The following is a 22,095-nucleotide window of genomic DNA, read 5'->3' on the forward strand; positions in this document are numbered from 1 at the left end:
TCAATGTAGGGAACTGTTTACCAGCCAGGATTCTAGCCAAGGGCCAACCTTACAAGCAGCCTTTCCAAGGATAGCAGTCTTCGGCCTGCTACATTAACTATTTTCCGTACATTTGCCAAGCCCAAATGGCCAAACAGATCTTGATTTTTCTTGTAGCTCTCTGGTAAGGCTGGAACCCAGACACACTTCTTTAGTTCAGGTTCTATTTCCATGGTCATTGCTGCTACTATCGCATTAGTCATGAATGTGAAAGGGGAGAAACCAGAGGCTCTGTGCTGCCTCCACTAAGATCAAAGACAGGACACAGTGCTGTAGGGTTAAATGCGTTGAACAGCACAGGCTATAAAAGCATACCCTCCGGATTCAAATCCTAACTCCACTACTTTCTAAGTGAAGCTTAGGTCATGATTCCAGGGTCGTGGGATTGAGCCCCATATTGGGTTCAGCGCTGTGTGTGGAGCCTGCTTAAGATTCTCTCTCTCTCCTTCTGCCTTTCTCCCAACTCACATACTCTCTCCCTAAAATATAGAAAAAGAATCTGAAGATTATTCATGAGGAATAGTTTATTATAGCACAATACTGGAAATAACATGAGTCCATCATTAAAGGGCCTAATGAATTAACTTCTATATCCACAAAATATGTTATACCCGTTAAAAAATTAGAATGGGGGGAATTCTGAGGAAGATTCCCTACACTTTAGTGAGAAAATCAAAGTGTAGAACAATGTATATAAATGTTCTGCCTTTGGTATTGGAGGAGGAAGAAAAATATGTATATCTGCCTTTATATGCATATAAGATACTGTAAGTGTAAATTATAAAACTAATAAAACTGTTACCTTTGGGGGAAGACTAAAACAACACTGCAAATGAAAGTTCTCTATGTAAACATAATTAAATTTATTTTTGTTGAATTACTTCTGTTCTTTTAACTTTTATTTATGAACTTTTATTTTCATCAAATTCATGTTCTATAACAAGTATTACAAACAAGTTTATATGATAAAGCAAATCTCTCCAACCTAATCCTAATCTTTAAACAGCTCTCAGTTATTCTAATGGACATCCTCATAACCCTAGATAATAGTTATACCACTACTTCTGAGTTACCAACTTTAAAAATAAACCAACTGACCTCTAATATGAAAACTTAAAAATTTATCTCTTAAACTTCCCACTTTTCTTGCCTTCTTAATGTGTAAAATATATACTATTAATTTTAATTCTTATATAAGTTACCTTTAAATCTTAAATAGTAACCTTATAGTTTTAGTCCTTATTTTGCCAATTTGACAACCTCTTGATTCTCTACTTTGAAAGATAAAGCTGTTAGCACAAGGAATCTGTTCTCTCCTTCCCTCCCTCTGCCAGCTTCACTTTCATCTTGTTATAGTTGTTACATTCTGCCCTGCAACAACAGCATTCTAGGCTTCCACCAATCATGTCCTGCCCAAAGTTTGACTCAAAGCTGAAAAATCAATAAACAGCATTTACATTTTCATGACTATGTAAATACTGTTCAAGGAAACATAATCCTTACCACACTTCACTTTCTACTTTATAGTCTAATGTTACAACCTAAGGACCACTTGAAAAAAACTATTCCTAAAATCAAGATCAAATGGATTCTTTGTTACATTCGATATCTTAACACCATGCCGCATTCTAATTTGGCTTATAGTCAGATCATGATTTTCTTTCCTTTTTTGCTCTCCATGATTATTTTTAAATGCCTTTATTTTCCTCACAGGATTGTGAAGATACCAATCATTCAATCCAGTCCCCATTTTTCTTCCCAAAATCTCCTTCCTTAAATCCTACTTCCCCCTGCTTCAATCTAGAGTGCTTTCTAGGCCTTCTGAACAACTGTTAACCCGAGCCTTCCTTTTACACTTCTGGGTTGGCTCAACTTTTTCTTCAACTTCTGTCTTCATTGTCTTTAGTTTACTTTATCATTTTGCCACAGTATATCCTTAAGTAACCACCTAAATGATGGTAAACAGAAGGCAAACTTTCTGGGTCCATGCATGTCTGAAAATTCTATCCTCATAGTTGTAGCCTCGTAAATAATCATTTGACTTAGTAAAAGAATTCTGGGTTAAAAATTACTTGTCCAGGAGCGATGGGTGGCTCAGTTGGTTGCGCATCCAACTTTGGCTCAAGTCATGATCTCATGCATTGTGCATTCGAGCCCTGAAACAGGCTCTGTGTTCACAGCGCAGTGCCTGGAGCCTGCTTCAGGTTCTCTGTCTCCCTCTCCCTCTGCCCCTCCCCTGCTCACGCTCTGTCTCTGTCTCTCAAAAATAAACAAACATTAAAAAAAGTATTTGTCCAAAAAATTATAAACACTGTCCCATTTTCATTTAGTACATAATGTGGAGACGAGCAAGCTACAGACTGCAGTTGAGAACCCAAAGGTGTCAGTGACAGGACAAGTTAGAAGAAAGCTTTTTAAATTGTTCTTTTCTAAAAATATTCTCAGAGATACAAAGCCTTACTAAATTTGCCACACAAAGATACATGTTATAAACCTATTGGAAAAAAGTACTCAAGCAATTGAAAAACAAATCTAAGAGATGATACAAGAGACCTAAAAAACAAAAGTCATCAGATACCTTGAAGTTTAAACTGTTATGGAAAAAAAAAAAAAAGTTGGGTTCTAGAGAAAATGAGAAAGTATGTATAACCCAAGACTAAAGTTCTGGATCATAATTATTATGATGAAATATAATAAGGAAAAAAGGATAAATCAACAGTTGAGTTGAAATGTCACATTCCTATTAGAAATCAATAGAACAGGGGTGCCTGGGTGGCTCAGTTAAGCATCTAACTCTTGATTTCAGCTCAGGTCACGATCTCGCAGTTTGTGAGTTTGAGCACCGCATCAGGATCTGTGCTGACAGTGTGGAGCCTACTTGGGATTCTCTCTCTGCCCCTCCCCTGCTCGCTCTTACTCTCTCTCTAAATAAATAAATAAATAAACTTAAAAAGAAACCAACAAAACATATGACATATGACCAGAAAAAAACAAATAATACAATTAATACCTTGAACTAACAGATACACTTACTGCAAAACCAGACATCCACCTAAGAATATACACTTACAAAAAGGATACTGTATCAGCTTGGCAAACTGTATTTATAAAGAGCCAAATATTAAGCATTTTAGGCTTTACAGGCCATAGAGTCTCTGCCACAACTACACAAAAGCAACCATAGACAAAACACAACATGGCTGTGTTTCAATGAAAAGTTATTTACAAATACTGAGACTCAAATCTTACCAATTTTTCACCTGTCACAAGATAGTAATCTTTGTTCTTTTTTATTTATTTCAAATTTACATCCAAATTAGTTAGCATATAGTGAAACAATGATTTCAGGAGTAGATTCCTTAGTGCCCCTTATCCATTTAGCCCATTCCCCTCCCACAACCCCTCCAGTAACCCTGTTTGTTCTCCATATTTATGAGTCTCTTCTGTTCTGTCCCCCTCCCTGTTTTTATATTATTTTTGTTTCCCTTCCCTTATGTTCATCTGTTTTGTCTCTTAAAGTACTCATAGGAGTGAAATCATATGATTTTTATCTTTCTCTGACTAATTTCACTTAGCATAATACCCTCTAGTTCCATCCATGTAGTTGCAAATGGCAAGATTTCATTCTTTTTGATTGCTGAGTAATACTCCATTGTATATATATACCACATCTTCTTTATCTATTCATCCATCGATGGACATTTGGGCTCTTTCCATACTTTGGCTATTGTTGATAGTGCTGCTATAAACATTGGGATGAAAGATAGTAATCTTTCGATTTTTTTTAATACTATTTGGAAGTGTAAAAACCACTTTAGCTTGCAGGATGTATTATAAAAACAGATGGCAATGAACTCTTATTTAGCCATTGAGTCACAGTTTGCCAACTCCTGCATTAGTTTGTAAAAGAAATACCAATTTTATCCAAAAGAATATAGTGAACAGAGGCTCTACAATAAAACTACGGGGTGCCTGGGTGGCTCAGTCAGTTAAGCGTCCGACTTCAGCTCAGGTCATGATGTCACAGTTCGTGAGTTCAAGCCCCCCGTCGGGCTCTGTGCTGACAGCTCAGAGCTTGGAGCCTGCTTCAGTTTCTGTGTCTCCCTCTCTCTCTGCCCCTCCCCTGCTTGTGCATACACACTCTCTCTCTCTCAAAAATAAACATTAAAAAAAATTTTTTTTTAATAAATAAAACTACAGACAATAAAAGAGTAGCTAATGTTTGGAAACTAAAATTTTAACACCAGTAAATAATCTTGGGTTTAAAAGGAAATTTTTTTCAGGGCACCTGGGTGGCTCAGTTGGTTAAGCGTGCGACTTTGACTCAGGTCATGATCTTGTAGCTCATGAGTCTGAACCCCGTGTCGGGCTCTGTGCTGACAGCTTAGACCTGGAGCCTTCTTCAGATTCTGTGTCTCACTCTCTCTCTGCCCCTCCCCCGCTCATGCTCTGTTTCTCTCTCTTTCTCAAAAATAAACGTTTAAAATAAATAATTAAAAAAAGAAAAATTTAAAGTCTTAAGTATAAAAATATTTAAGATATAATGAAATGAAACACAAATACTAAACTTGTGGGATCGAGCTTTAGTACTTTAAGATAAATTTACAGCTGAAACAAGAAATTTAAAAATAAGTGGATTAACTAACCAATTAAAAAAACTTAGAAAGGGGCGCCTGGGGGGCTCAGTCAGTTAAGCGGCTGACTTCAGCTCAGGTCATGATCTCGCGTTCCGTGAGTTTGAGCCCCGCGTCGGGCTCTGTGCTGACAGCTCAGAGCCTGGAGTCTGCTTCAGATTCTGTGTCCCCCTCTCTCTGACCCTCCCCTGTTCATGCTCTGTCTCTCCCTGTCTCAAAAATAAATAAACATTTTAAAAAAAAATTAAAAAAAAAAAAAACTTAGAAAAAGAGCAAAAGAACAAACCCAAACATGAAAAAAGAAAAATTTTTAAATAACAGAAAACAAATGAAATCAAGAACTGAAAAATCACTTAAAGATTACTAAAAACTAAAAGCTGGTTCTTTTAAAACACCAACCTGGGCCTCTAGCATAACTGATCAAGGAGAGAAAAAACAATTCCGAATAAAAAAGAATAACAAAAGACTAAAGAGATTAAAATTAACATGAGTATTATGAACTGCAGAATAAAAACTTAAGAAATCAATAATCAAATGAATATATTCCTACAAAATATAAAATTCCAAAACTACTATGAGAGGAAACACAGAACTTCAATTAAACCATAAGAATTCAAGATAGTGAATTAGTAAATAAAGACCTCTCACCTTCTACTCCCAACCTAGGCCCAGATGGCTTTACAGGTGAGATCAACCAAACTTTCAAACTTCCGAGAGAAAAACTATTAATAAACTTACAGTGAAAAACCTGGCAAATACCTTAACCAAGTGATTAAAATTAACATTACAAATAATAGGACAAATCAACATCCTTTGCCTTCTAATACAATACACTGAGAAGAACATAACATCACTTCTATGGTATTCCTACCAAAAATATACAACCTAAATCTAACTATGAAGAAACAGATAAACTCAAAGTGATGGACACCCTACACAATAAAATGCCTGTATTCTTTTAAAATGTCAATGTCATGAATCAAAAAGACTGAGGAACCAAGGTGCCTGGGTAGCTCAGTTGGTTAAGCATCTGATTCAGCTCAGGTCACGATCTCATCATGGTTTGTGAGTTCAAGGCCCACATCGGGGTCCACGCCAACAGTGGGATTCTTTCTCTCTGTCCCTCCCCAGCTCATGTGTGCTCTCTCTCAAAATAAATAAAGTTAAGAAAAAGAAAAAAAAAAGGACTGAGGAACCTTTTGACATTTTCTGACAGTCATAATTATACTATAGTAATGTAAAGAAAAGTTTTGTTTTTAGGTAATATACTCAAGTATTTAGGAGTTAGAGAATAAATAAAGTAAAATAAGGGATGCCTGGCTGGCTCCATTGGAAGAGCATGTGACTCTTGATTTTGGCGGTCATGAGTTTGAGCCCCATGTTGGATATAGAGATTACTAAAAAAAATAAACTTTAAATAAATTAAGATAAGGGGCGCCTGGGTGGCTCAGTCGGTTAAGCGTCCGACTTCAGCTCAGGTCACGATCTCACGGTCCGTGAGTTCGAGCCCCGCGTCAGGCTCTGAGCTGATGGCCCAGAGCCTGGAGCCTGCTTCCGATTCTGTGTCTCCCTCTCTTTCTGCCCCTCCCCCGTTCATGCTCTGTCTCTCTCTGTCTCAAAAATAAATGTTAAAAAAAAAAATTTTTTTAAATAAATAAATTAAGATAATATATCAATGAAGTTTCAAAGACTCTACTGACAAATTATTGATTATGAGGGAAAATTAGTAACTTAATAGTAGAGAAACTTAGATGACAATCACATTAACCAATTTACAATTCAGAAGGAAAAAAAAGGATATATGTAGAGATGTATGTATACCTAGAGAAAGGTGTGTGTGTGTGTAGAGAATATTAACAAATGAATATGAGTGATGAAACAAATGGAGCAAATGTGAGCTAACTGGGTAATGGTTACACAGGTTTTTTGTACTATTCTGCAACCTATGTTTGCATTAAAATAAAAAGGTTTAAAAAAATTTAGTGTAAAGTAAAAAAAAAATACGGTTATCAATGAAATACACATTAGTACACTAAGAAAAAAGAAAACCTTTAAAAAGGAAAATCAAAGTATATACAAACCATGGTAAGCTATTAGAGATAATGTGGTCATATAAAAAAGACCTATGCATAATGACTGACAACTGAAAAGTATCTGCACTTACATAAGCAATCTTATTTGGATATTAATAAGCTATTTTATTATTCATTTTTTTCAATATTTATTTACCACTTTGAGTTAAGTAGTTGTATTAGTTACATACAGATGCAAACTAATTACCCCAAATTCAGCAGCTGATAAAAAAACAAGTATTTTTTAACTCAATTTCCATAAGTCAGAAATCTGGGCATGACTTTGCTAGATCCTCTGACTCAGTGTCTCTCACAAGCTGTAATAATTTCAAAGTTCAGTAGAGGAAATGGAGGATCCACTTCCAAGTTTAGTCAAGTTGCTGCTGGCAGTATTCAGTTTGTATGTGGACCACCAGGCAGCTAACATGTCACCTCACTTTCATCAGAGTGAATAAAGTAGACAGCAAGAGAAGCCAGTCTTTTGGAACTCAACCTCTCAAGTTGTTAAGATGTTAATACCACCATCTTGCTACTTTACCTTGTTGTCTGTCTGGCTTATCTATTCCTTAACCTACCTTACAGACAAAAAGCAGATTAAAAGAACAGGAAAAGGAACAAGAAAAAGATATACCAAATACCAATCACAAGAACAATGGAATAACTACATTACTATCAGATAAAGTAGATTTTAGGACAGAATTATTACTGAAAATAAAGATGTATATTTCAAATAATAAAAGAGTCAATTCATCAAAAAATAGAACATTCCTAAATATGAGTGCATCTAATAACTGAGACTCAAAAATACAAATCAAAAACTGACACAACTACAAAGAATTTTTTTTTTAATATGTTAAGTATAGATAGAAATTCCAATACCCTCTCCTCTTTCAGTAATTAACAGAACAAAAAGAAAATCAGAAAGGATATCAGAAGACTTGAATTTTCATCCTTCCTTCCTTCCAAGTTTGTTTATTTTGAGAGAGGGAGAGAATATACACAAGCAGGAGAGGGAGGGGAAAAGAGAGAGAAAGAATCCCAAGCAAGCTCCAGGCTGACAGTGTGGAGCCCAACCCAGGGCTTGATCCCATGAAATGTGAGATCATTACCTGAGGCAAAACCAAGGGCCAGCCGCTTAACCAACTGAACCTTCCAGGTGCCATCTTTTTTTTTTTTTTTTTTTTTTTTTTTTTTTTTTTTTAAGAAATCTAATCTCAACACCCAACATGGGGCTCAAACTCACAACAAGATCAAGAGTCAGATGCTCGGGGCGCCTGGGTGGCGCAGTCGGTTAAGCGTCCGACTTCAGCCAGGTCACGATCTCGCGGTCTGTGAGTTCGAGCCCCGCGTCAGGCTCTGGGCTGATGGCTCGGAGCCTGGAGCCTGTTTCCGATTCTGTGTCTCCCTCTCTCTCTGCCCCTCCCCCGTTCATGCTCTGTCTCTCTCTGTCCCAAAAATAAAATAAAAAACGTTGAAAAAAAAAAAAAAAAAGAGTCAGATGCTCTACCAGTGGAGCCAACCAGGCACCCCAGAAGACTTGAATTATCAACCAGCCTATCTTATTGACATTTAAAAGGCAATACGCTCAACAAAAGTAAACTATATATTCTTTTAAAGTGTATATAGACCATTCATACACACCATATACTTGACATTAAAACAAATTTCAGGAGGGACACCTGGGTGACTCAGTCAGTTGAGTGACTGACTCTTGATTTTGGCTCAGATCATGATCCCAAGGTCATGGGATGAAGCCCACATTGGGCTCCACAATGAGCATGAAGCCTGTTTAAAATTCTCATTCTCTCTCTCTCTCCCTCTGTCCCTCTCCCCTGCTCAAGCTCTCTATGTCTCTCTAAAAATGAAAAATTAAAAGAAAATTTTCGGGAAATGTAAAAAGACTGAAATGATTCAAAGTACTATTAAAAAAAAAAAACAGTAACATGAAGATATCTGGAAAAACCCAAAATATTTAGAAATTCCCAGTATATCAAAATCTGTGGGATACAGCTAAAGAAATTTAAAATCTGAATTAACACAGGATCTATTTTTAAAAACCGAATTCATAATTAAAAACCTTCCCACACAAAAATATGCACCCACAAACAGTTATACTGAATTTCATCAAACATTTAAGGAAGAAATATTAATCTTATACAAACTCTTTAAAAAAATTTTTTAATGTTTATTTATTTTTGATAGAGACACTGAGTGTGAGCAGGGGGAAGGGCAGAGAGAGAGAGAGAGACAGACAGACAGACAGACCGACAGTATCCAAAGCAGGCTCCGGCTCTGAGCTGTCAGCACAAAGCCTGACACAGGGCTTGAACTCACGAACTATGAGATCATGACCTGAGCTGAAGTTGGACGCTCAAGTGACTGAGCTACCCAGGTGCCCCATACAAACTCTTTTTTAAAAAAAGGGAATACTTTCCAACTCATGTCAGTTTTGGTCATCTGCTATTTTCTGTCTTTCAAGGAATTTGTACATTTCAGTTGTTACTTATTATCTCCTTCTACTTTCTTGTGGTTTTATTTACTCTCAATAAAAATGAAAACAGAACAAATCAAACTTTTGGGATGTGGCTAAAGCTATGCTAAGAGGAAGATTTGTAGCATTAAAATTATTACATTGGAAGTATCTTAAGTGAAAATACCAAGTATTGGTGAGAATTTGTAATAACAGTAACTTTCAAACACTGCCATTAGTAATTTGGAACTACCTAGTAAAGCTGAACATGTGTGTTATCCCTACACCACCCTACAATTTCTCTTCTGGAGTAGCAAGCACATTTCTAAGATGGTCCATACTGCTTAGCATTCACACCCAGGCCTAACTCCCTCCCCTTAGATGTAGGCTACACCTAGTGACCTACTTCTATGAACAGAATACTTTAGCAGAAGTGATAGATTGTTCCCTTCCAGATTAGGTTTCAAAAGACTGACTTCTGCTTAACTCTTACTCTGTCTCTTGGTTACTTGGGAGAAGCAAGTTGCTGAGGCAAGCTGCACTATGGAGAGACTCACATGGCAAGGAATTGAGGGCAGCCTTTAGCCAACAAATAAGGAAGTGAGGCCCTCAGGTCAACAGCCCAGGAGGAACTGACTCCCGCCAATCACGTGAGTGAGCTTGCAAGCAGATTCTTCCCAGGAAGATGACAGCGGCATCTACCAACACCTTGATAGCAGTCTAGCATAAGAGCCCCAAAGTCAGAGGACCCAGCTAAGCCATACCTAGATTCCTGACCCACAGAAAATGTAAGAAAATAAATCTTAATAATAAAGAGTAAAAGTGATGAAACAGAAAAGTCAACCAAGAGAAAAATAAATGAAACCAAAAATTGCCTTTTAAAAAGAATCATTAATATTGAAAACCTCTAGCTATACCAATCAGAAAAAAACAAAAAACAAAAAAAACCCACCATGAATTATCAAGATCAGAACTGAAAAGATGGAAATCATTACAGATCCTAGGGATTAACAAGATAAGGAGCTCCAACCTGACAAATTCCTTGAAAGGTCTAAATCCAACACCCATTCATTTTAACAAAAAACAATGAATAGAAAAATTTGTTCAACATGAGAAAGACATCTAAGAAAAACCTACAGGTAACAAAGACAGACTACTTACCTTTATGAGCAGGATGTTGTCACCTCTACTTAGCATTATATTGGAGGTTTTAATTTTGGATTAAGGCAAGAAAAAAAAAAATCACCCAGATTCGAATTTAAAAAATAAACTCTACTCACAGATGACATGGTCATGTACAAAAAAAAAAAAAAAAAAAAAAAAATCCTAAGCAGTTAAAAAAATACAGTAACAGCAATGCCATAAATTACAAAGTAAATGTGCAAAGAAGTATTTCTATATATTGAAGAGAAAATACAATTTACCATACAAAAAAAAAAAAAGGGGATACATTTAAAACATACATATAAACTTGTACACTGAAAACTACAAAACAGCACTAAAAGAAATTAGAGAAGACTTCAAAAAAAATTGAGATACTCTATTCCACAGGTAACAAGACTCAGTATGGTTGAAACATCAATGTCTCCCTAATTGATCTAGATAGTCTGTGCAATCCCAGTAATCCCAGTTTCTAAATAGGAACTGACAAGCAGATTGTAAAATTTTTAAGAAAAGTGCAAATGATTTAGTATAGCTAAAACAATACTGATAAAGAAGAACAATGTTGGGAGGACCTAACACTACTTGAATTTAAGACACTATAAATCTACTGTTATCAAGACAGTGTGACATTAACACAGTAATAGATAATGGTTAAGAATTCAGTGTGTAGAAATAGACACACTCACAAATGGTGAACTAATTTTCAAATAATGGTACCAATACAATTCATCATGGAAAGGAAAATCTTTTCATCAAATGTGTCAAACTCAGTATATAACCATATGGAAACAAGTGAATCTCCATCTCTACCACACACCACACACAAAAACAAGTCTGAGATTCATCTCAAATCTAACCTTTCTTAAAAGTTCAAAGTACAGGCTTAAAACAAATAAATAGAATATTTTTATATCCTTGGGATAAGTAGATTTCTTAGACAAGACATAGAAAGCCATAACCACAAAAGAAATTTATCAAAATTAAATTCTATTTATCAAGATACCATTAAAAAATGAATAGGCAAGCCACAAGGCTAGGAGAAAATATTCACAGTACATATATCTGAAAATGGACTTATACCTAGAATATACAGAAAATCCTTATAATCTTATTTCAAATACAGTTCAAATAAAGAAAAAATATTGATGATCTTGGGGGAAAAACACATAGAGGGAAAAATACCTTCCATATAGAGAAATACAGATAAGAATTACAAGGTTTCTTTCTCATCAGAAACCCTGCACGCATTAAGAAAGTAGAATGAGGAGGAACCTGGGTGGCTCAGTCAGTTAAGCATCCGACTCTTGGTTTTGGCTCAGGTCATGCTCTCACTATTTGATGGGTTTGAGTCCTGCATTGGGCTCTGCGCTGGCAGTGTAGAGCCTGCTTGGGATTCTGTCTCTCCCTCTCTTTCTGCCCCTTCCCCACTTACACACACACATACTCTCTCTCTCAAAATAAATAAACTGCATAAGAAAGAAAGAAAGAAAGAAAGAAAGAAAGAAAGAAAGGAAGGAAGGAAGGAAGGAAGGAAGGAAGGAAGGAAGGAAGGAAGAAAGAAAGAAAGAAAGAAAGAAAGAAAGAAAGAGAAAGAAACAAAGGAAGAAAGAAAAAGAAAGAAAAAAAACAAAACTGCAGGTCCCAAATGGCACCACTTTCGACAAATCACCAAGTCTGGACTTAATACCTAACCTACTAGCAGTTTCAACCTCCCTCAGAATTGGAGTCTTAATTGGTCAGTCAGGAACTTTCTGATGAGCATCAATCAGGTCATCTGTCACAGGGCTCTCTCAATCCCTCAAAGGAAGATGAAGTAATCTACATAGTAAGACCCCTGTAAAAGAAGGTGATCTTGCCTGAACAATCCTTTCTTTTCTTTTGCTAATAGCTTGCCCCACTTCCTCCCTATAAAAACCTACATTGTACAACACCTTGAAGCTCCTCTCTACTTAGCTGGAATGCTGATTCATAAACCCCTTAGTAAATCCAATTAGATCTTCAAATTTACTTGGTTGATTTTAACAACAGAAAACAATTATGAACAAGATAGATGTTAATCCAACTAAATCATCCCTTAAAGTGTGCAGAGTCTATATATACCGATTAAAAGACTGTCAGAGTGGATTTGAAAAAAGACCTTACAGAGGCGCCTGGGTGGCTCAGTCAGTTAAGCGTCTGACTTCTGCTCAGGTCGTGATCTCACGGTTTGGGAGTTCAAGCCCTGCACAGAGACTTGCACTGACAGTGTGGAGCCTGCTTGGGATTCTTTCTCTCCGTCTCTCTTTCAAAATAAATAAACTGCTGCCCGTGCTCTCTTTCTCTCTCAAAATAAATAAGTAAACATAGATAGATAGATAGATAGATAGATAGATAGATAGATAGATAGATAGATAGATAGGACGGGCATCTAGGTGGCTTACTCGGTTAAGCATCAGACTCTTGGTTTTGGCTCAGGTGATGCTCTCACAGTTCTAGCTGACAGTGTGAAACCTGGTTGGGATTCTCTCTGCTCCTCCTGCATGCTCTCTCTTTCTCTCTCTCAAAATAAATAAATAAACTTAAAAAAATAAAAATAAATTAAGAAATATGTAAGACTTAATGAACATTCACAAAAGATAAGTGAATGACTAATAAATACATGAAACAGTAGAAAAGCATGAAAAGGTAAGCACCACCATCAGTCATGAGGTCAATGCAAATTAAAACTATAATGAGATACTGTCAGCCTTTCTGGTTATACCCACTAGAATGGGTAAGTGAAGACTGGCAATACCAACTGTAGACAAGGATGTAGGCCACCTAGACTCCATAATACAAAGCTAGTCCGAGTATAAAATGGTACAACATTTAACAAAACAGTTTGACAGTTTCTTACAAATTTAAATACATGCATATCTAATTCTATTCCTACATATGGTGTAGAATGAAGCATACCTCTATCCAAAGACATACACAAATGCTCATAGCAGCTTTATTCACAACAGTCCAAATCTGGAAAGAACCCAAATGTCTATCAACATGAGAACAGATTTTTAAATATTGTAATACATTCACAAAGGAATACTCTCAGAAATAAAAAATAATGAACTACTGATACATGCAACATGGTTGAATCTAAAACTCATTTTGCTGAGTAAAAGAAACCAGACATCAAAGAGCTTATACTGTGTATATGACATATAAACATTTTATTCCATTTATAAAAAGCTCAAAAACAGAAAAATTAATAGACATCAGAACAGTTGCCTAAACTGACTCTGAAAAAAGGCAACAAAACAATTTGGAATGATGTTCTATGGCCTTGACTGGGGAGTAGGAAACATAGGTGGATACATTTCTCAGAATTTATTGCACTGTACCCTTGAAAACTGTGCATTTCACTCTATACAAATTACAGCCCGATTTAATTAAAAAAAAAAAAAAAATCCAGTAAAGGCCTTCTTTATTTTGTATAGCTCAAGCACCGCAGCAGGCAAGCTTTTTCTGAAAAGGGCGCCAGAAAGTAAATATTCTAAGCTTTGTGGTCATATGATCTCTGCTACCACTATTCAACTCTATCCATCTATCATGAAAATCACCAGACAATATGGAATTAGCATGGCTATGCTCCAACAAAACTATTTACCAAACAGGTGGCAAGCTGGATATGGTCCACAGTCTGTACTTTGCTAAGCTCTGGTCAAGCAAAAAAAAAAAAAAAAAAAAAAAACCCAATCTTCAAAATCAATTTAAATATGTTATATTGTTCTTCCCTTTATACTAACAGGCATGATAATTATCAGAAACCAACAGTCTTTCCTAAACATGAGTTTTTCTATATGCATCTAATGAATTAAAATAAGAAGACAATGGGGGTCTGGGTGGCTCAGTCTCTTAAGCATTTGACTCTTGATTTTGGCTTAGGGTTCGTGATTTTGAGCCCCAAGACAGGCTCTACGCTAGCAGTGTGGCATCTGCTTGGGATTCTCTCTCCCTCTCCCTCAAAAATAAATAAATAAACTTTAATAAAATAAAATAGGAAGACAACCCAGAAAACATATTAAAAAATCATCATTAAAAAAAATCATTTGTGGGGTGCCTGGGTGGCTCAGTTGGTTATGGGCCCGACTTAGGCTCAGGTCATGATCTCACAGTTTGTGAGTTTGAGCCCCACACAGGGCTCTGTGCTGACAGTTCAGAGCCTGGAGCCTGCTTCGGACTGTGTGTCTCCCTCTCTCTCTGCCCTTCCTCCATGCATGCACGTGGACTCTCTCTCAGAAATATTTAAAAAAAAATTTTTTTTTATTTAAAAAAAAATTTTTTTTAATCAATCATTTGTTTTAATAGCTACTACAGCATTTTGAAAACATAACTACAAATAAGGGAAATATCTGAGTTTCAGATAAACCAACTAGTAAAAGTGTAAGCTGGAAATTTTTTTTTTAAGTTTATTTATTTATTTTGAGAGAGAAACAGAAAAGGAGGAGGAGCAGAGAGAGAGGTTGAGAGAATTCCAAGCAGGCTCTGCATGGTCAGCAAGGAGCCCGACATTGGGCTCAAACTCATGCATCATGAGGTCATGACCTATAAGCTGGAAATTTTAAATACACTTAGGTACACACACAAAAAGCTATGTTACCCACATGCAGACAGTTTGGTTTATCTGGTATAATGAAGTTCTTTTTTTTTTCTTAAGTTTTATTTATGTAAGTAATGTATGCACCCAACGTGGGGCTCAAACTCATGACCCCAAGATCAAGAGTCACATGCTCTTCCAACTGGGCCAACCAGGCACCCAGTATAATAAAGTTCTTGAAACTTGTCCATTATCACTCATAGTCACCTAGTTGGTTCTTCATTCAAAAAGAATTTAAAATACAGGATAACACTGTTTTTTTTTTTTTTTAATGTTTATTTTGAGAGAGAGAGCACACCAGCAAGCAGGGGTGAGGCAGAAAGAGAGAATCTCAAGACAGGCTCTGCAGTATCAGCACAGAGCCCAACTGGGGGCTTGATCTCACGACCCTGAAATCATGACCTGAGCTGAAATCCAGAGTCGGGTGCTTAACTGACTGAGCCATTCAGGTGCCCCCGCTTGTTTTTAAAAGCATATTAAAACGTGAAATAACATGAGACAATAAAGCAAATACTTTGTGAGAAGTACCCAAAATTAATTTTCCTGCATAATTTAGGCAAGGCTCAAAAATTGATACCCTGTATCCAGGGTATACAACTACATAAGTAAATCTCAAACATGGTATGTCCCTAAACTGCTTGAAAATGTTTATCTGTATTCAAGAAAATTCCAATCTAAAAAATGAATCTAATTCTTTCTCACTACAGTAACACCTAATTGAGGAAACACCAGCAAAATCAGAAGGCTTGGGTTCCATTTTACGTTTGTCACCAAACTAGGTGCCCATTTTGCTATCATTCACTTATCAGGTATTTTTTGAGAGATTATGTGCCGGACATTGGAAACACAGTAGTGAAGAAAATATCAAAATTTCCTGCCTTCATGACATATCATAGTCAATAACTTCATCTCTAAAAACAATTCCATTTTGTTTCTCTAAAATAAAAGATTTTATATTGAGTATTTTTAATTCTTTAAAAATGAAATCCATATTATTTTTCTGAGTCTGGGAAAGCAACTTGTGGAGCATAACCTGAAATCCACTCTTGCCAGTTGCTGAAACTATTTGTTGTATCATCATATTCAGATAGCAAATAAAGGTAAGAAACTGATATTCTCAAAAGACTTACTTAAATTTGCTAATTTTGGTTTATACAATCCAGACAAATTATGAGCCTTATTAGCCTATTACCTGGTAACTAAATTCCTTGGATGGGATCCAAGAAAGAAGCAGAACAATCTTAGGAGAAATTCTCCATATAATGAGTAATTTTATAGACATTTCCAGTATGTAAGTCTATAAAAATATAGATTGACTAGTGAAATAACTAAATCAGCATATTGTTTCTTCAGAGTAGGATTTGACCTTTGTTTCCAAAGTGCTTGCTACTAAACAGGTAGTCAGAAATCCAAATCATGTATTCAAATCCAGTGGCTATGCCTGGTCTTTTTCTTTTATTTATCATCAAGATATATTTTTTTCCCACAATAAAACCGGCATAACAGTCCCTCAAGGATAATTTCTCAATTTCAAAATGGTAAGTTTTTTAAATATCTCACTTACTCATTTTTGCCAGATAAACTAGTATCACGAATTACATTTTGGATAAGACCAAAACAATATTCACTTTAAATATCCTTTCCCTCACAGGGACATACAGAGACACCAAAAGTGATTCTAGACATGAGCCTGCAATTTCTAATCTCCATGTCATTCTCTTTAGCGTCATTCTCAAAAGAGAAAATGACTTGAGTATCTGCGGTGAGAAAAAAAAAAAGACGACGACGATGAGAAGCATACTTAAGAGGTTCCTCCATTTATTTTCAATTCATAAAATATGTTTAAAGTTTGCCAAAGCAAGCTAATTCAACCCAACTTCAAAAGACAGTGTAAGCAGTAGTTCCCAATTATGTTAGTCTCAGAATCCTACTGTTAGTTTCACATGCTATTTGCTGTATTTGTGGGGGTTTTTTTAAGTTTATTCATTTATTTTGAGAGAGTGAGCATGCAGGAAAGGAGCAGAGAGAGAGAGGGAGACACAGTCCCAAGCAGTCTCCATGCTGTCAGCGCTGAGCCCGACATGAGGCTTGATCTCACGAACCAGGAGATCACGCATGACCTGAGTTGAAATCGAGTCAGATGCTTACAAGACCGATCCACCTAGGTGCCCCTATGCTTATTTTTTAAGATGTTTCAAGAATATGAGCAGCACCACATAGAATAACTGCAAATGTGGAAGTGCTGAAATTGCTAGCAAGAAGAGATGATGAAGAGATGAGAAGAAAGTGATTAAACAACTTTACATAAAATACATATAAACATCAATTATTTATTTCTGTTTTCTACAGTAATTCAAACTATTAAGTGGCCTCTAGAACTAGATTCTCAACAGGTTTATCAAATATCAAATTGCTAAAGGAAACCTTAAAACATCCATTTATATTTAAAAACCTCATACTGATGAACATTGTTTACTTGATTTATAGTTTAGAATTCAATAAACAAGAAAACTGATTAAACTGATGTGACATTACTTAGAAGAATTATTACTGTCAAATACTAATTATCCAGCTCTCCTGCTGCTCACCTTCTAGACAGAACCCTTATTACTGGCAGCTAGTTATAATGGGGTGTGGGGTAAACGTCCAGCTTTAGAACCAGGAAGACATGGGTTTGAACTTTGGTGCACCACACCTTGAACCTATTTTACATCTCTAAAATGGGAATTTATTGATATCTACCTTGAAGAACTGTTATTAATTAGTGAAATACGTGTAAAGCAAGCTGGCACATAGTAGGAATTAGAGAAACCTTAGTTGCTACTATTACTGTATTACTCTTAAGCACATCCAAGAGAAGATATAAGAAAGAACATGACAGGGGAACACAGCCTAGGTTACATTTAACTGCTAAGCCAGAACAAACCAAAATCAAACACACTCACTCTGATAGTTCAAGTAAAACTATGGGCTAAACTTTTTGTTCACATTTTAGATATACAAGATAATACTGTAGTACCTCTTCATAAATATATAAAATCCAAAATCAGCTACAAATCCACTTATTTTTGAGCTAAATAAAAATGAAAGATTATTATCACACAGTAAAACAGATAATTTTATGAACAGGTGAGATGATTTCACCATTGGAAAAAAAAATGCTGAAACTAAGATTTAAAAAAGCTTATGAAAGGATAGTAAAAGAGTCCTACCTTTAAACCGACTGCTATAAGATCTGTAACAACACTGTATGGAAAAAGTAAAAAGAGAAAATGGAAAACAAAGTTAGAGAACAAGTTTTTAAAAGACAGAGATAATAAGATTAAAGAAAAAAAGGAAAAGCACTATAATAATAAAAATTAATAAAAATAAGAATGTGATGAGTTATGAAATGTTAATACAAAGAAAAGTGATGGGTCAGTCTAGTAACAGCAGAGTATAAAAGCAAAGCTTTAACCGCAATGTAAGAAACAAATAGATCAAATTCTTTTAGTATTTATTAAAGTATAGGTGTGTTTCAATAACATGAATATGTGTATATCCATTTGCCTCTATTTAACAAATCCAAATCAAAACTTAAAAATCACCAAATTTCATTCTTTTAAATCACTGGTCTGAATTATCATGTTTAAAATTCTAAATGAAATAAAACCACTGAGTGGCTTTTACAGAAATAGAAGGTATCTTGCAAATTTGCATCCACCCAAAACAGCTCACCAAAATACAGCTAAGATAGTCTCTCAGAACTAAAATAAATGCAAACATCAAATTTCAGACATGAAAAATTTCAAAGATCTGCTTTAAAAAAAAAAAGCTCTACCACATCAAAACTGTGTTTAAGTATAAATTATTTCAGGAGGAAATGAACACACACACACACACACACACACAAAAGACAGTTGGAATTTGAGGAAGAACTAGAAAGATACAATGACTGGTGGTTTGTTGTTTCTTTTTTAACTATCTGAAATAATGAAAAAGGACCTTTTTCAGGCTGTGGGAAAATGCAAAAAGTTAATTAGCCTCTAGAAGCAAAAATTCACTGTGTTCAAAACCACATCCCTTAACCCCAAGGTGTAGAAACCCTATAAAGTTCTCCCAAGCAAAAATCCATCTCTTCTAACCCCCAAGAAACCATCTTCAATTACAATTTACCTCCGTATCTCCTAAAGCTCTAAATTCAATATATTATTAAGAACCTTTTACCGCTATTACTTAATAAAAGTAAACAAATTTATGAATCTGGCTTGCTCAATGATGCAAATTTACTTGTTTTAAACAACTATATAGGTTAAAATTTTTTCCTTAGACTTGGTGAAAACTTGAAATTCATTTATCTGAAATTTAAATGTGTCAAATAACTATGCATAAAAATTAAGATTGTATCAGTCCTGAACTTACCTTCCAGGATCTGTCTTACTGCCTCACATATTTCAACGAATAAACAACTCATTCTTAGCTTTAATAACATATAAAGGGTGAAGAGAGAGTTATTAAACTATCCAAAAGAGTAAGTCTGCACTGCACAAAATGCAGAACTCCAGTTCTCTTTATTATCACTATAAATTTTCCAATACCAAAAGCTAGCCTGCGTCCATAGCTCAAGTCAAATCATCTAACGGACAACACACTACACACTGTGAGACACCAATTTCACAACCTCCCTAAACTGAAATACTGGCATAATTACACAAATAATTAAAACAGCAAAATTATGCACCCATATAAAGTGTAACTGAATAAGGTGATGTGCAGTGAGTTTTCAACAATGCTCTCAGAAAAGTTTCAATTAAACAATAAAAATAGCTTCAATTAAATTAAAACAAAATAAAGAACATCACAACCATGAATGAAATCTAAAATCGCACTTTGTCTAAAGTCAGTGGCAATATGCAATTAGCATTCAAATGAGTTAATCCAAATATTCCATACACTTCATACTGTGAAAATACGTAAATGAAGTCTAACGAAGACAAAAATTGTTGGAAGATTCCATTGTCTTTACACAGCGTGGCAACAATCATCAACTATATGGTAACATGCACAAGGCTTTTACTGTTTAAGCAAGTTTCATATATTCTACAAGCAAGGGGTTTGCAGATATCTTGTCCTCAAAAGCAAGTAAAAGGCCAAACAAAACCTCAATAATTCCTACATAATAGGAATAAATAAGAGGATTTGCAAGCTCTAATAGAGCTGGAGATATTTTAAAAATCTTGATGTACGTATGTTACAATAATTAATCTATGAAGATCTTAATCCAGTCGTTTCCTTAAACATTAAATTATCTGTCAGGTCCCACGCCAAATCCCTGGGTCCTCAGACAAATATTTATAACGGCGATTCCAAATCTTTTTATTTTGGTCACGGACCTCATTAACTTTTAAAGAGCTCCCCGAAAATTGAAGAAATTCACGGGGCTTCTTTCGGGGGGTTGTGGGGGAGAGCGTCCACAGTCACCAAGTCCAGACGCCCGGTATACAGATATCGTTGGCACAGCTCACAGCCCAAGTCGGGAGACCTCCTCCGGTACCCACCCCCCCCCCCCCACGTCTACATCCGCGGGGGGCACTGGCCTCGGGACCAGGTCGCCGCCCAGACGTGCACCGACGCGTGCACTCGCCATCCGCCTCTCCGCGGCCGCTCGCCTCCCCGCCAGGGGAAGCTCCGGCGCTCGCCCCACCTCACCGGTAAACAGCAACTCCCCAAGCGGGAGGACGCCCGCCCCGAGCGCCGCCTCCGCCTCCCCCAGCGCCGCGCACCATTTTCTGAGAGGAAGTGTCGGCAGGCCGGGCCGGGCTCTCCGGACTCTGCGCGCGGAGGGCGGACCCCGGCACCCGGCGGCTGCACCCGGCTTTCCTCCGCTTCCGGGTGTGAGGCTGGGAAGGGGCGGACATTACGGGGGCGCCCCTTGGGGGAAAGAGAGGCGGCGGCGGACCGCCCCTCCACGATTTCGGGCCGCGCGGAAGCCCCGCCGTCGGGCTCGGCCGGGGCAGCTCCTCCGGTCGCCAACGCCGCGCCAGGCTCCCCGGCCGCGGCGCGTCCGGCCGAGAGCCGAAAGGAAGCGGGGCAAGCGCAGCCGATGAGCCACCGAGTACTTACCCATCCATGGCCCAGACCGAGGAGCGCACGGTGCGGGGACTGACGGGCTCACCGCGAGCGGAGGGCGGAGGCGGCGGCAGCTGGGCGGCTCCGGGGACTGGCAAGCGGCGCCTCTCCGGAGCCCCGCCGGGTGGGAGGTGGAAGGAGAGTGGGAAACAGGGGCGGAGACCAGGGACGCTCCCGCCACCGCCGCGCCCCCACCTTCCCCACCCCGCAAGCGCGTCCCCGCCTCGCCTCATCCCGCCCCTTAGCGTCGACGCCCTCCCTCCACCCCGCCCCCAGCCGGCCTCCGGCTCGGCTCCAGGGCGCCCTCTTCCTGCCGTTGCCCTAGGACTCCGCCTCCCGGCCTCTCATCCCAGCGCACGCGCGCGCCTCGCCCCTGCCTCCCTCCTGCGTTCACGGGAGCGCGCTCCTTGTGCTTCTCGCTTTGCAGTCCCGCCCGCCCACCCGCGGGCCCTGCCGGCCTTCCGGCTACTCTGCCTCGGGCTGCCTGGGTCCGACTCCGCTGTCTACCGGCGGGAAGAGCGTTGGAGACCCGACTCCTGAGTGTAGGTAGGAGTGTCTCGCCAGGACCCCAGAACCGCGCCAGAATTGCTCCTGGTGAGCGAGGCTGGCGGTGGCTCGACCCCAAGCACCGAGGCAAGGCGCGGGCAGTGGTCTTCCGAAGCCCCGAGCCCTGCAACCCACGGAAGCCTGGGTTCAGGACCCGGGCGGGTGCGAACTCCAGTGCGGGACCCGCCGGTCGTCCGCCGGGTCCTATGAGTGGATCTCTGGGATTCCCAGTGGCCCGATAGGTTGAGATTAAAATGAATGAGATGAAACAGACTGCCCGTAACTTAAGAACCTCTCAATTGTGTACAGTTTTAGTCTCTATTCGACCCTACTGTCTGGGTTTGGATTTACACGAAATAGTCGTTGCACAATACGGAAGGGCCACTATATTGCCAGTATTTTATACAGGTTTTCATATCCCTTCATGTAAAGAAACATATCCTATGA

General features: G+C 38.0%; 1 protein-coding gene across 7 annotated transcripts in view; it reads right to left on the reverse strand.

Moving 5' to 3' along the window:
- PTBP3 (polypyrimidine tract binding protein 3) overlaps window positions 1-21,302 on the reverse strand; it is a 119,613-nt gene extending 98,311 nt beyond the window's left edge. For 3 of the 7 annotated variants that reach the window (XM_019454180.2, XM_053908180.1, XM_019454179.2), the window contains exons 1-2: window positions 21,097-21,302; window positions 18,207-18,240 (exon numbers count right to left, since the gene is read on the reverse strand). In XM_019454180.2, the coding sequence (XP_019309725.2) occupies window positions 18,207-18,240; window positions 21,097-21,104 (42 nt within the window). In that variant the 5' untranslated portion in view covers window positions 21,105-21,302. Of the gene's footprint in view, window positions 1-18,206; window positions 18,241-20,682; window positions 20,773-21,096 lie in introns of those variants that run through there. The other 4 variants (XM_019454184.2, XM_019454182.2, XM_053908181.1 and 1 more) reach the window with 3 other exon arrangements.
- Between the last annotated feature and the right edge of the window lie 793 nt (window positions 21,303-22,095).

Source organism: Panthera pardus, unplaced genomic scaffold (assembly GCF_024362965.1).
Source record: "Panthera pardus isolate Hobbes unplaced genomic scaffold, ASM2436296v1 HiC_scaffold_20, whole genome shotgun sequence".
NCBI classification, from domain to species: Eukaryota; Metazoa; Chordata; class Mammalia; order Carnivora; family Felidae; genus Panthera; species Panthera pardus.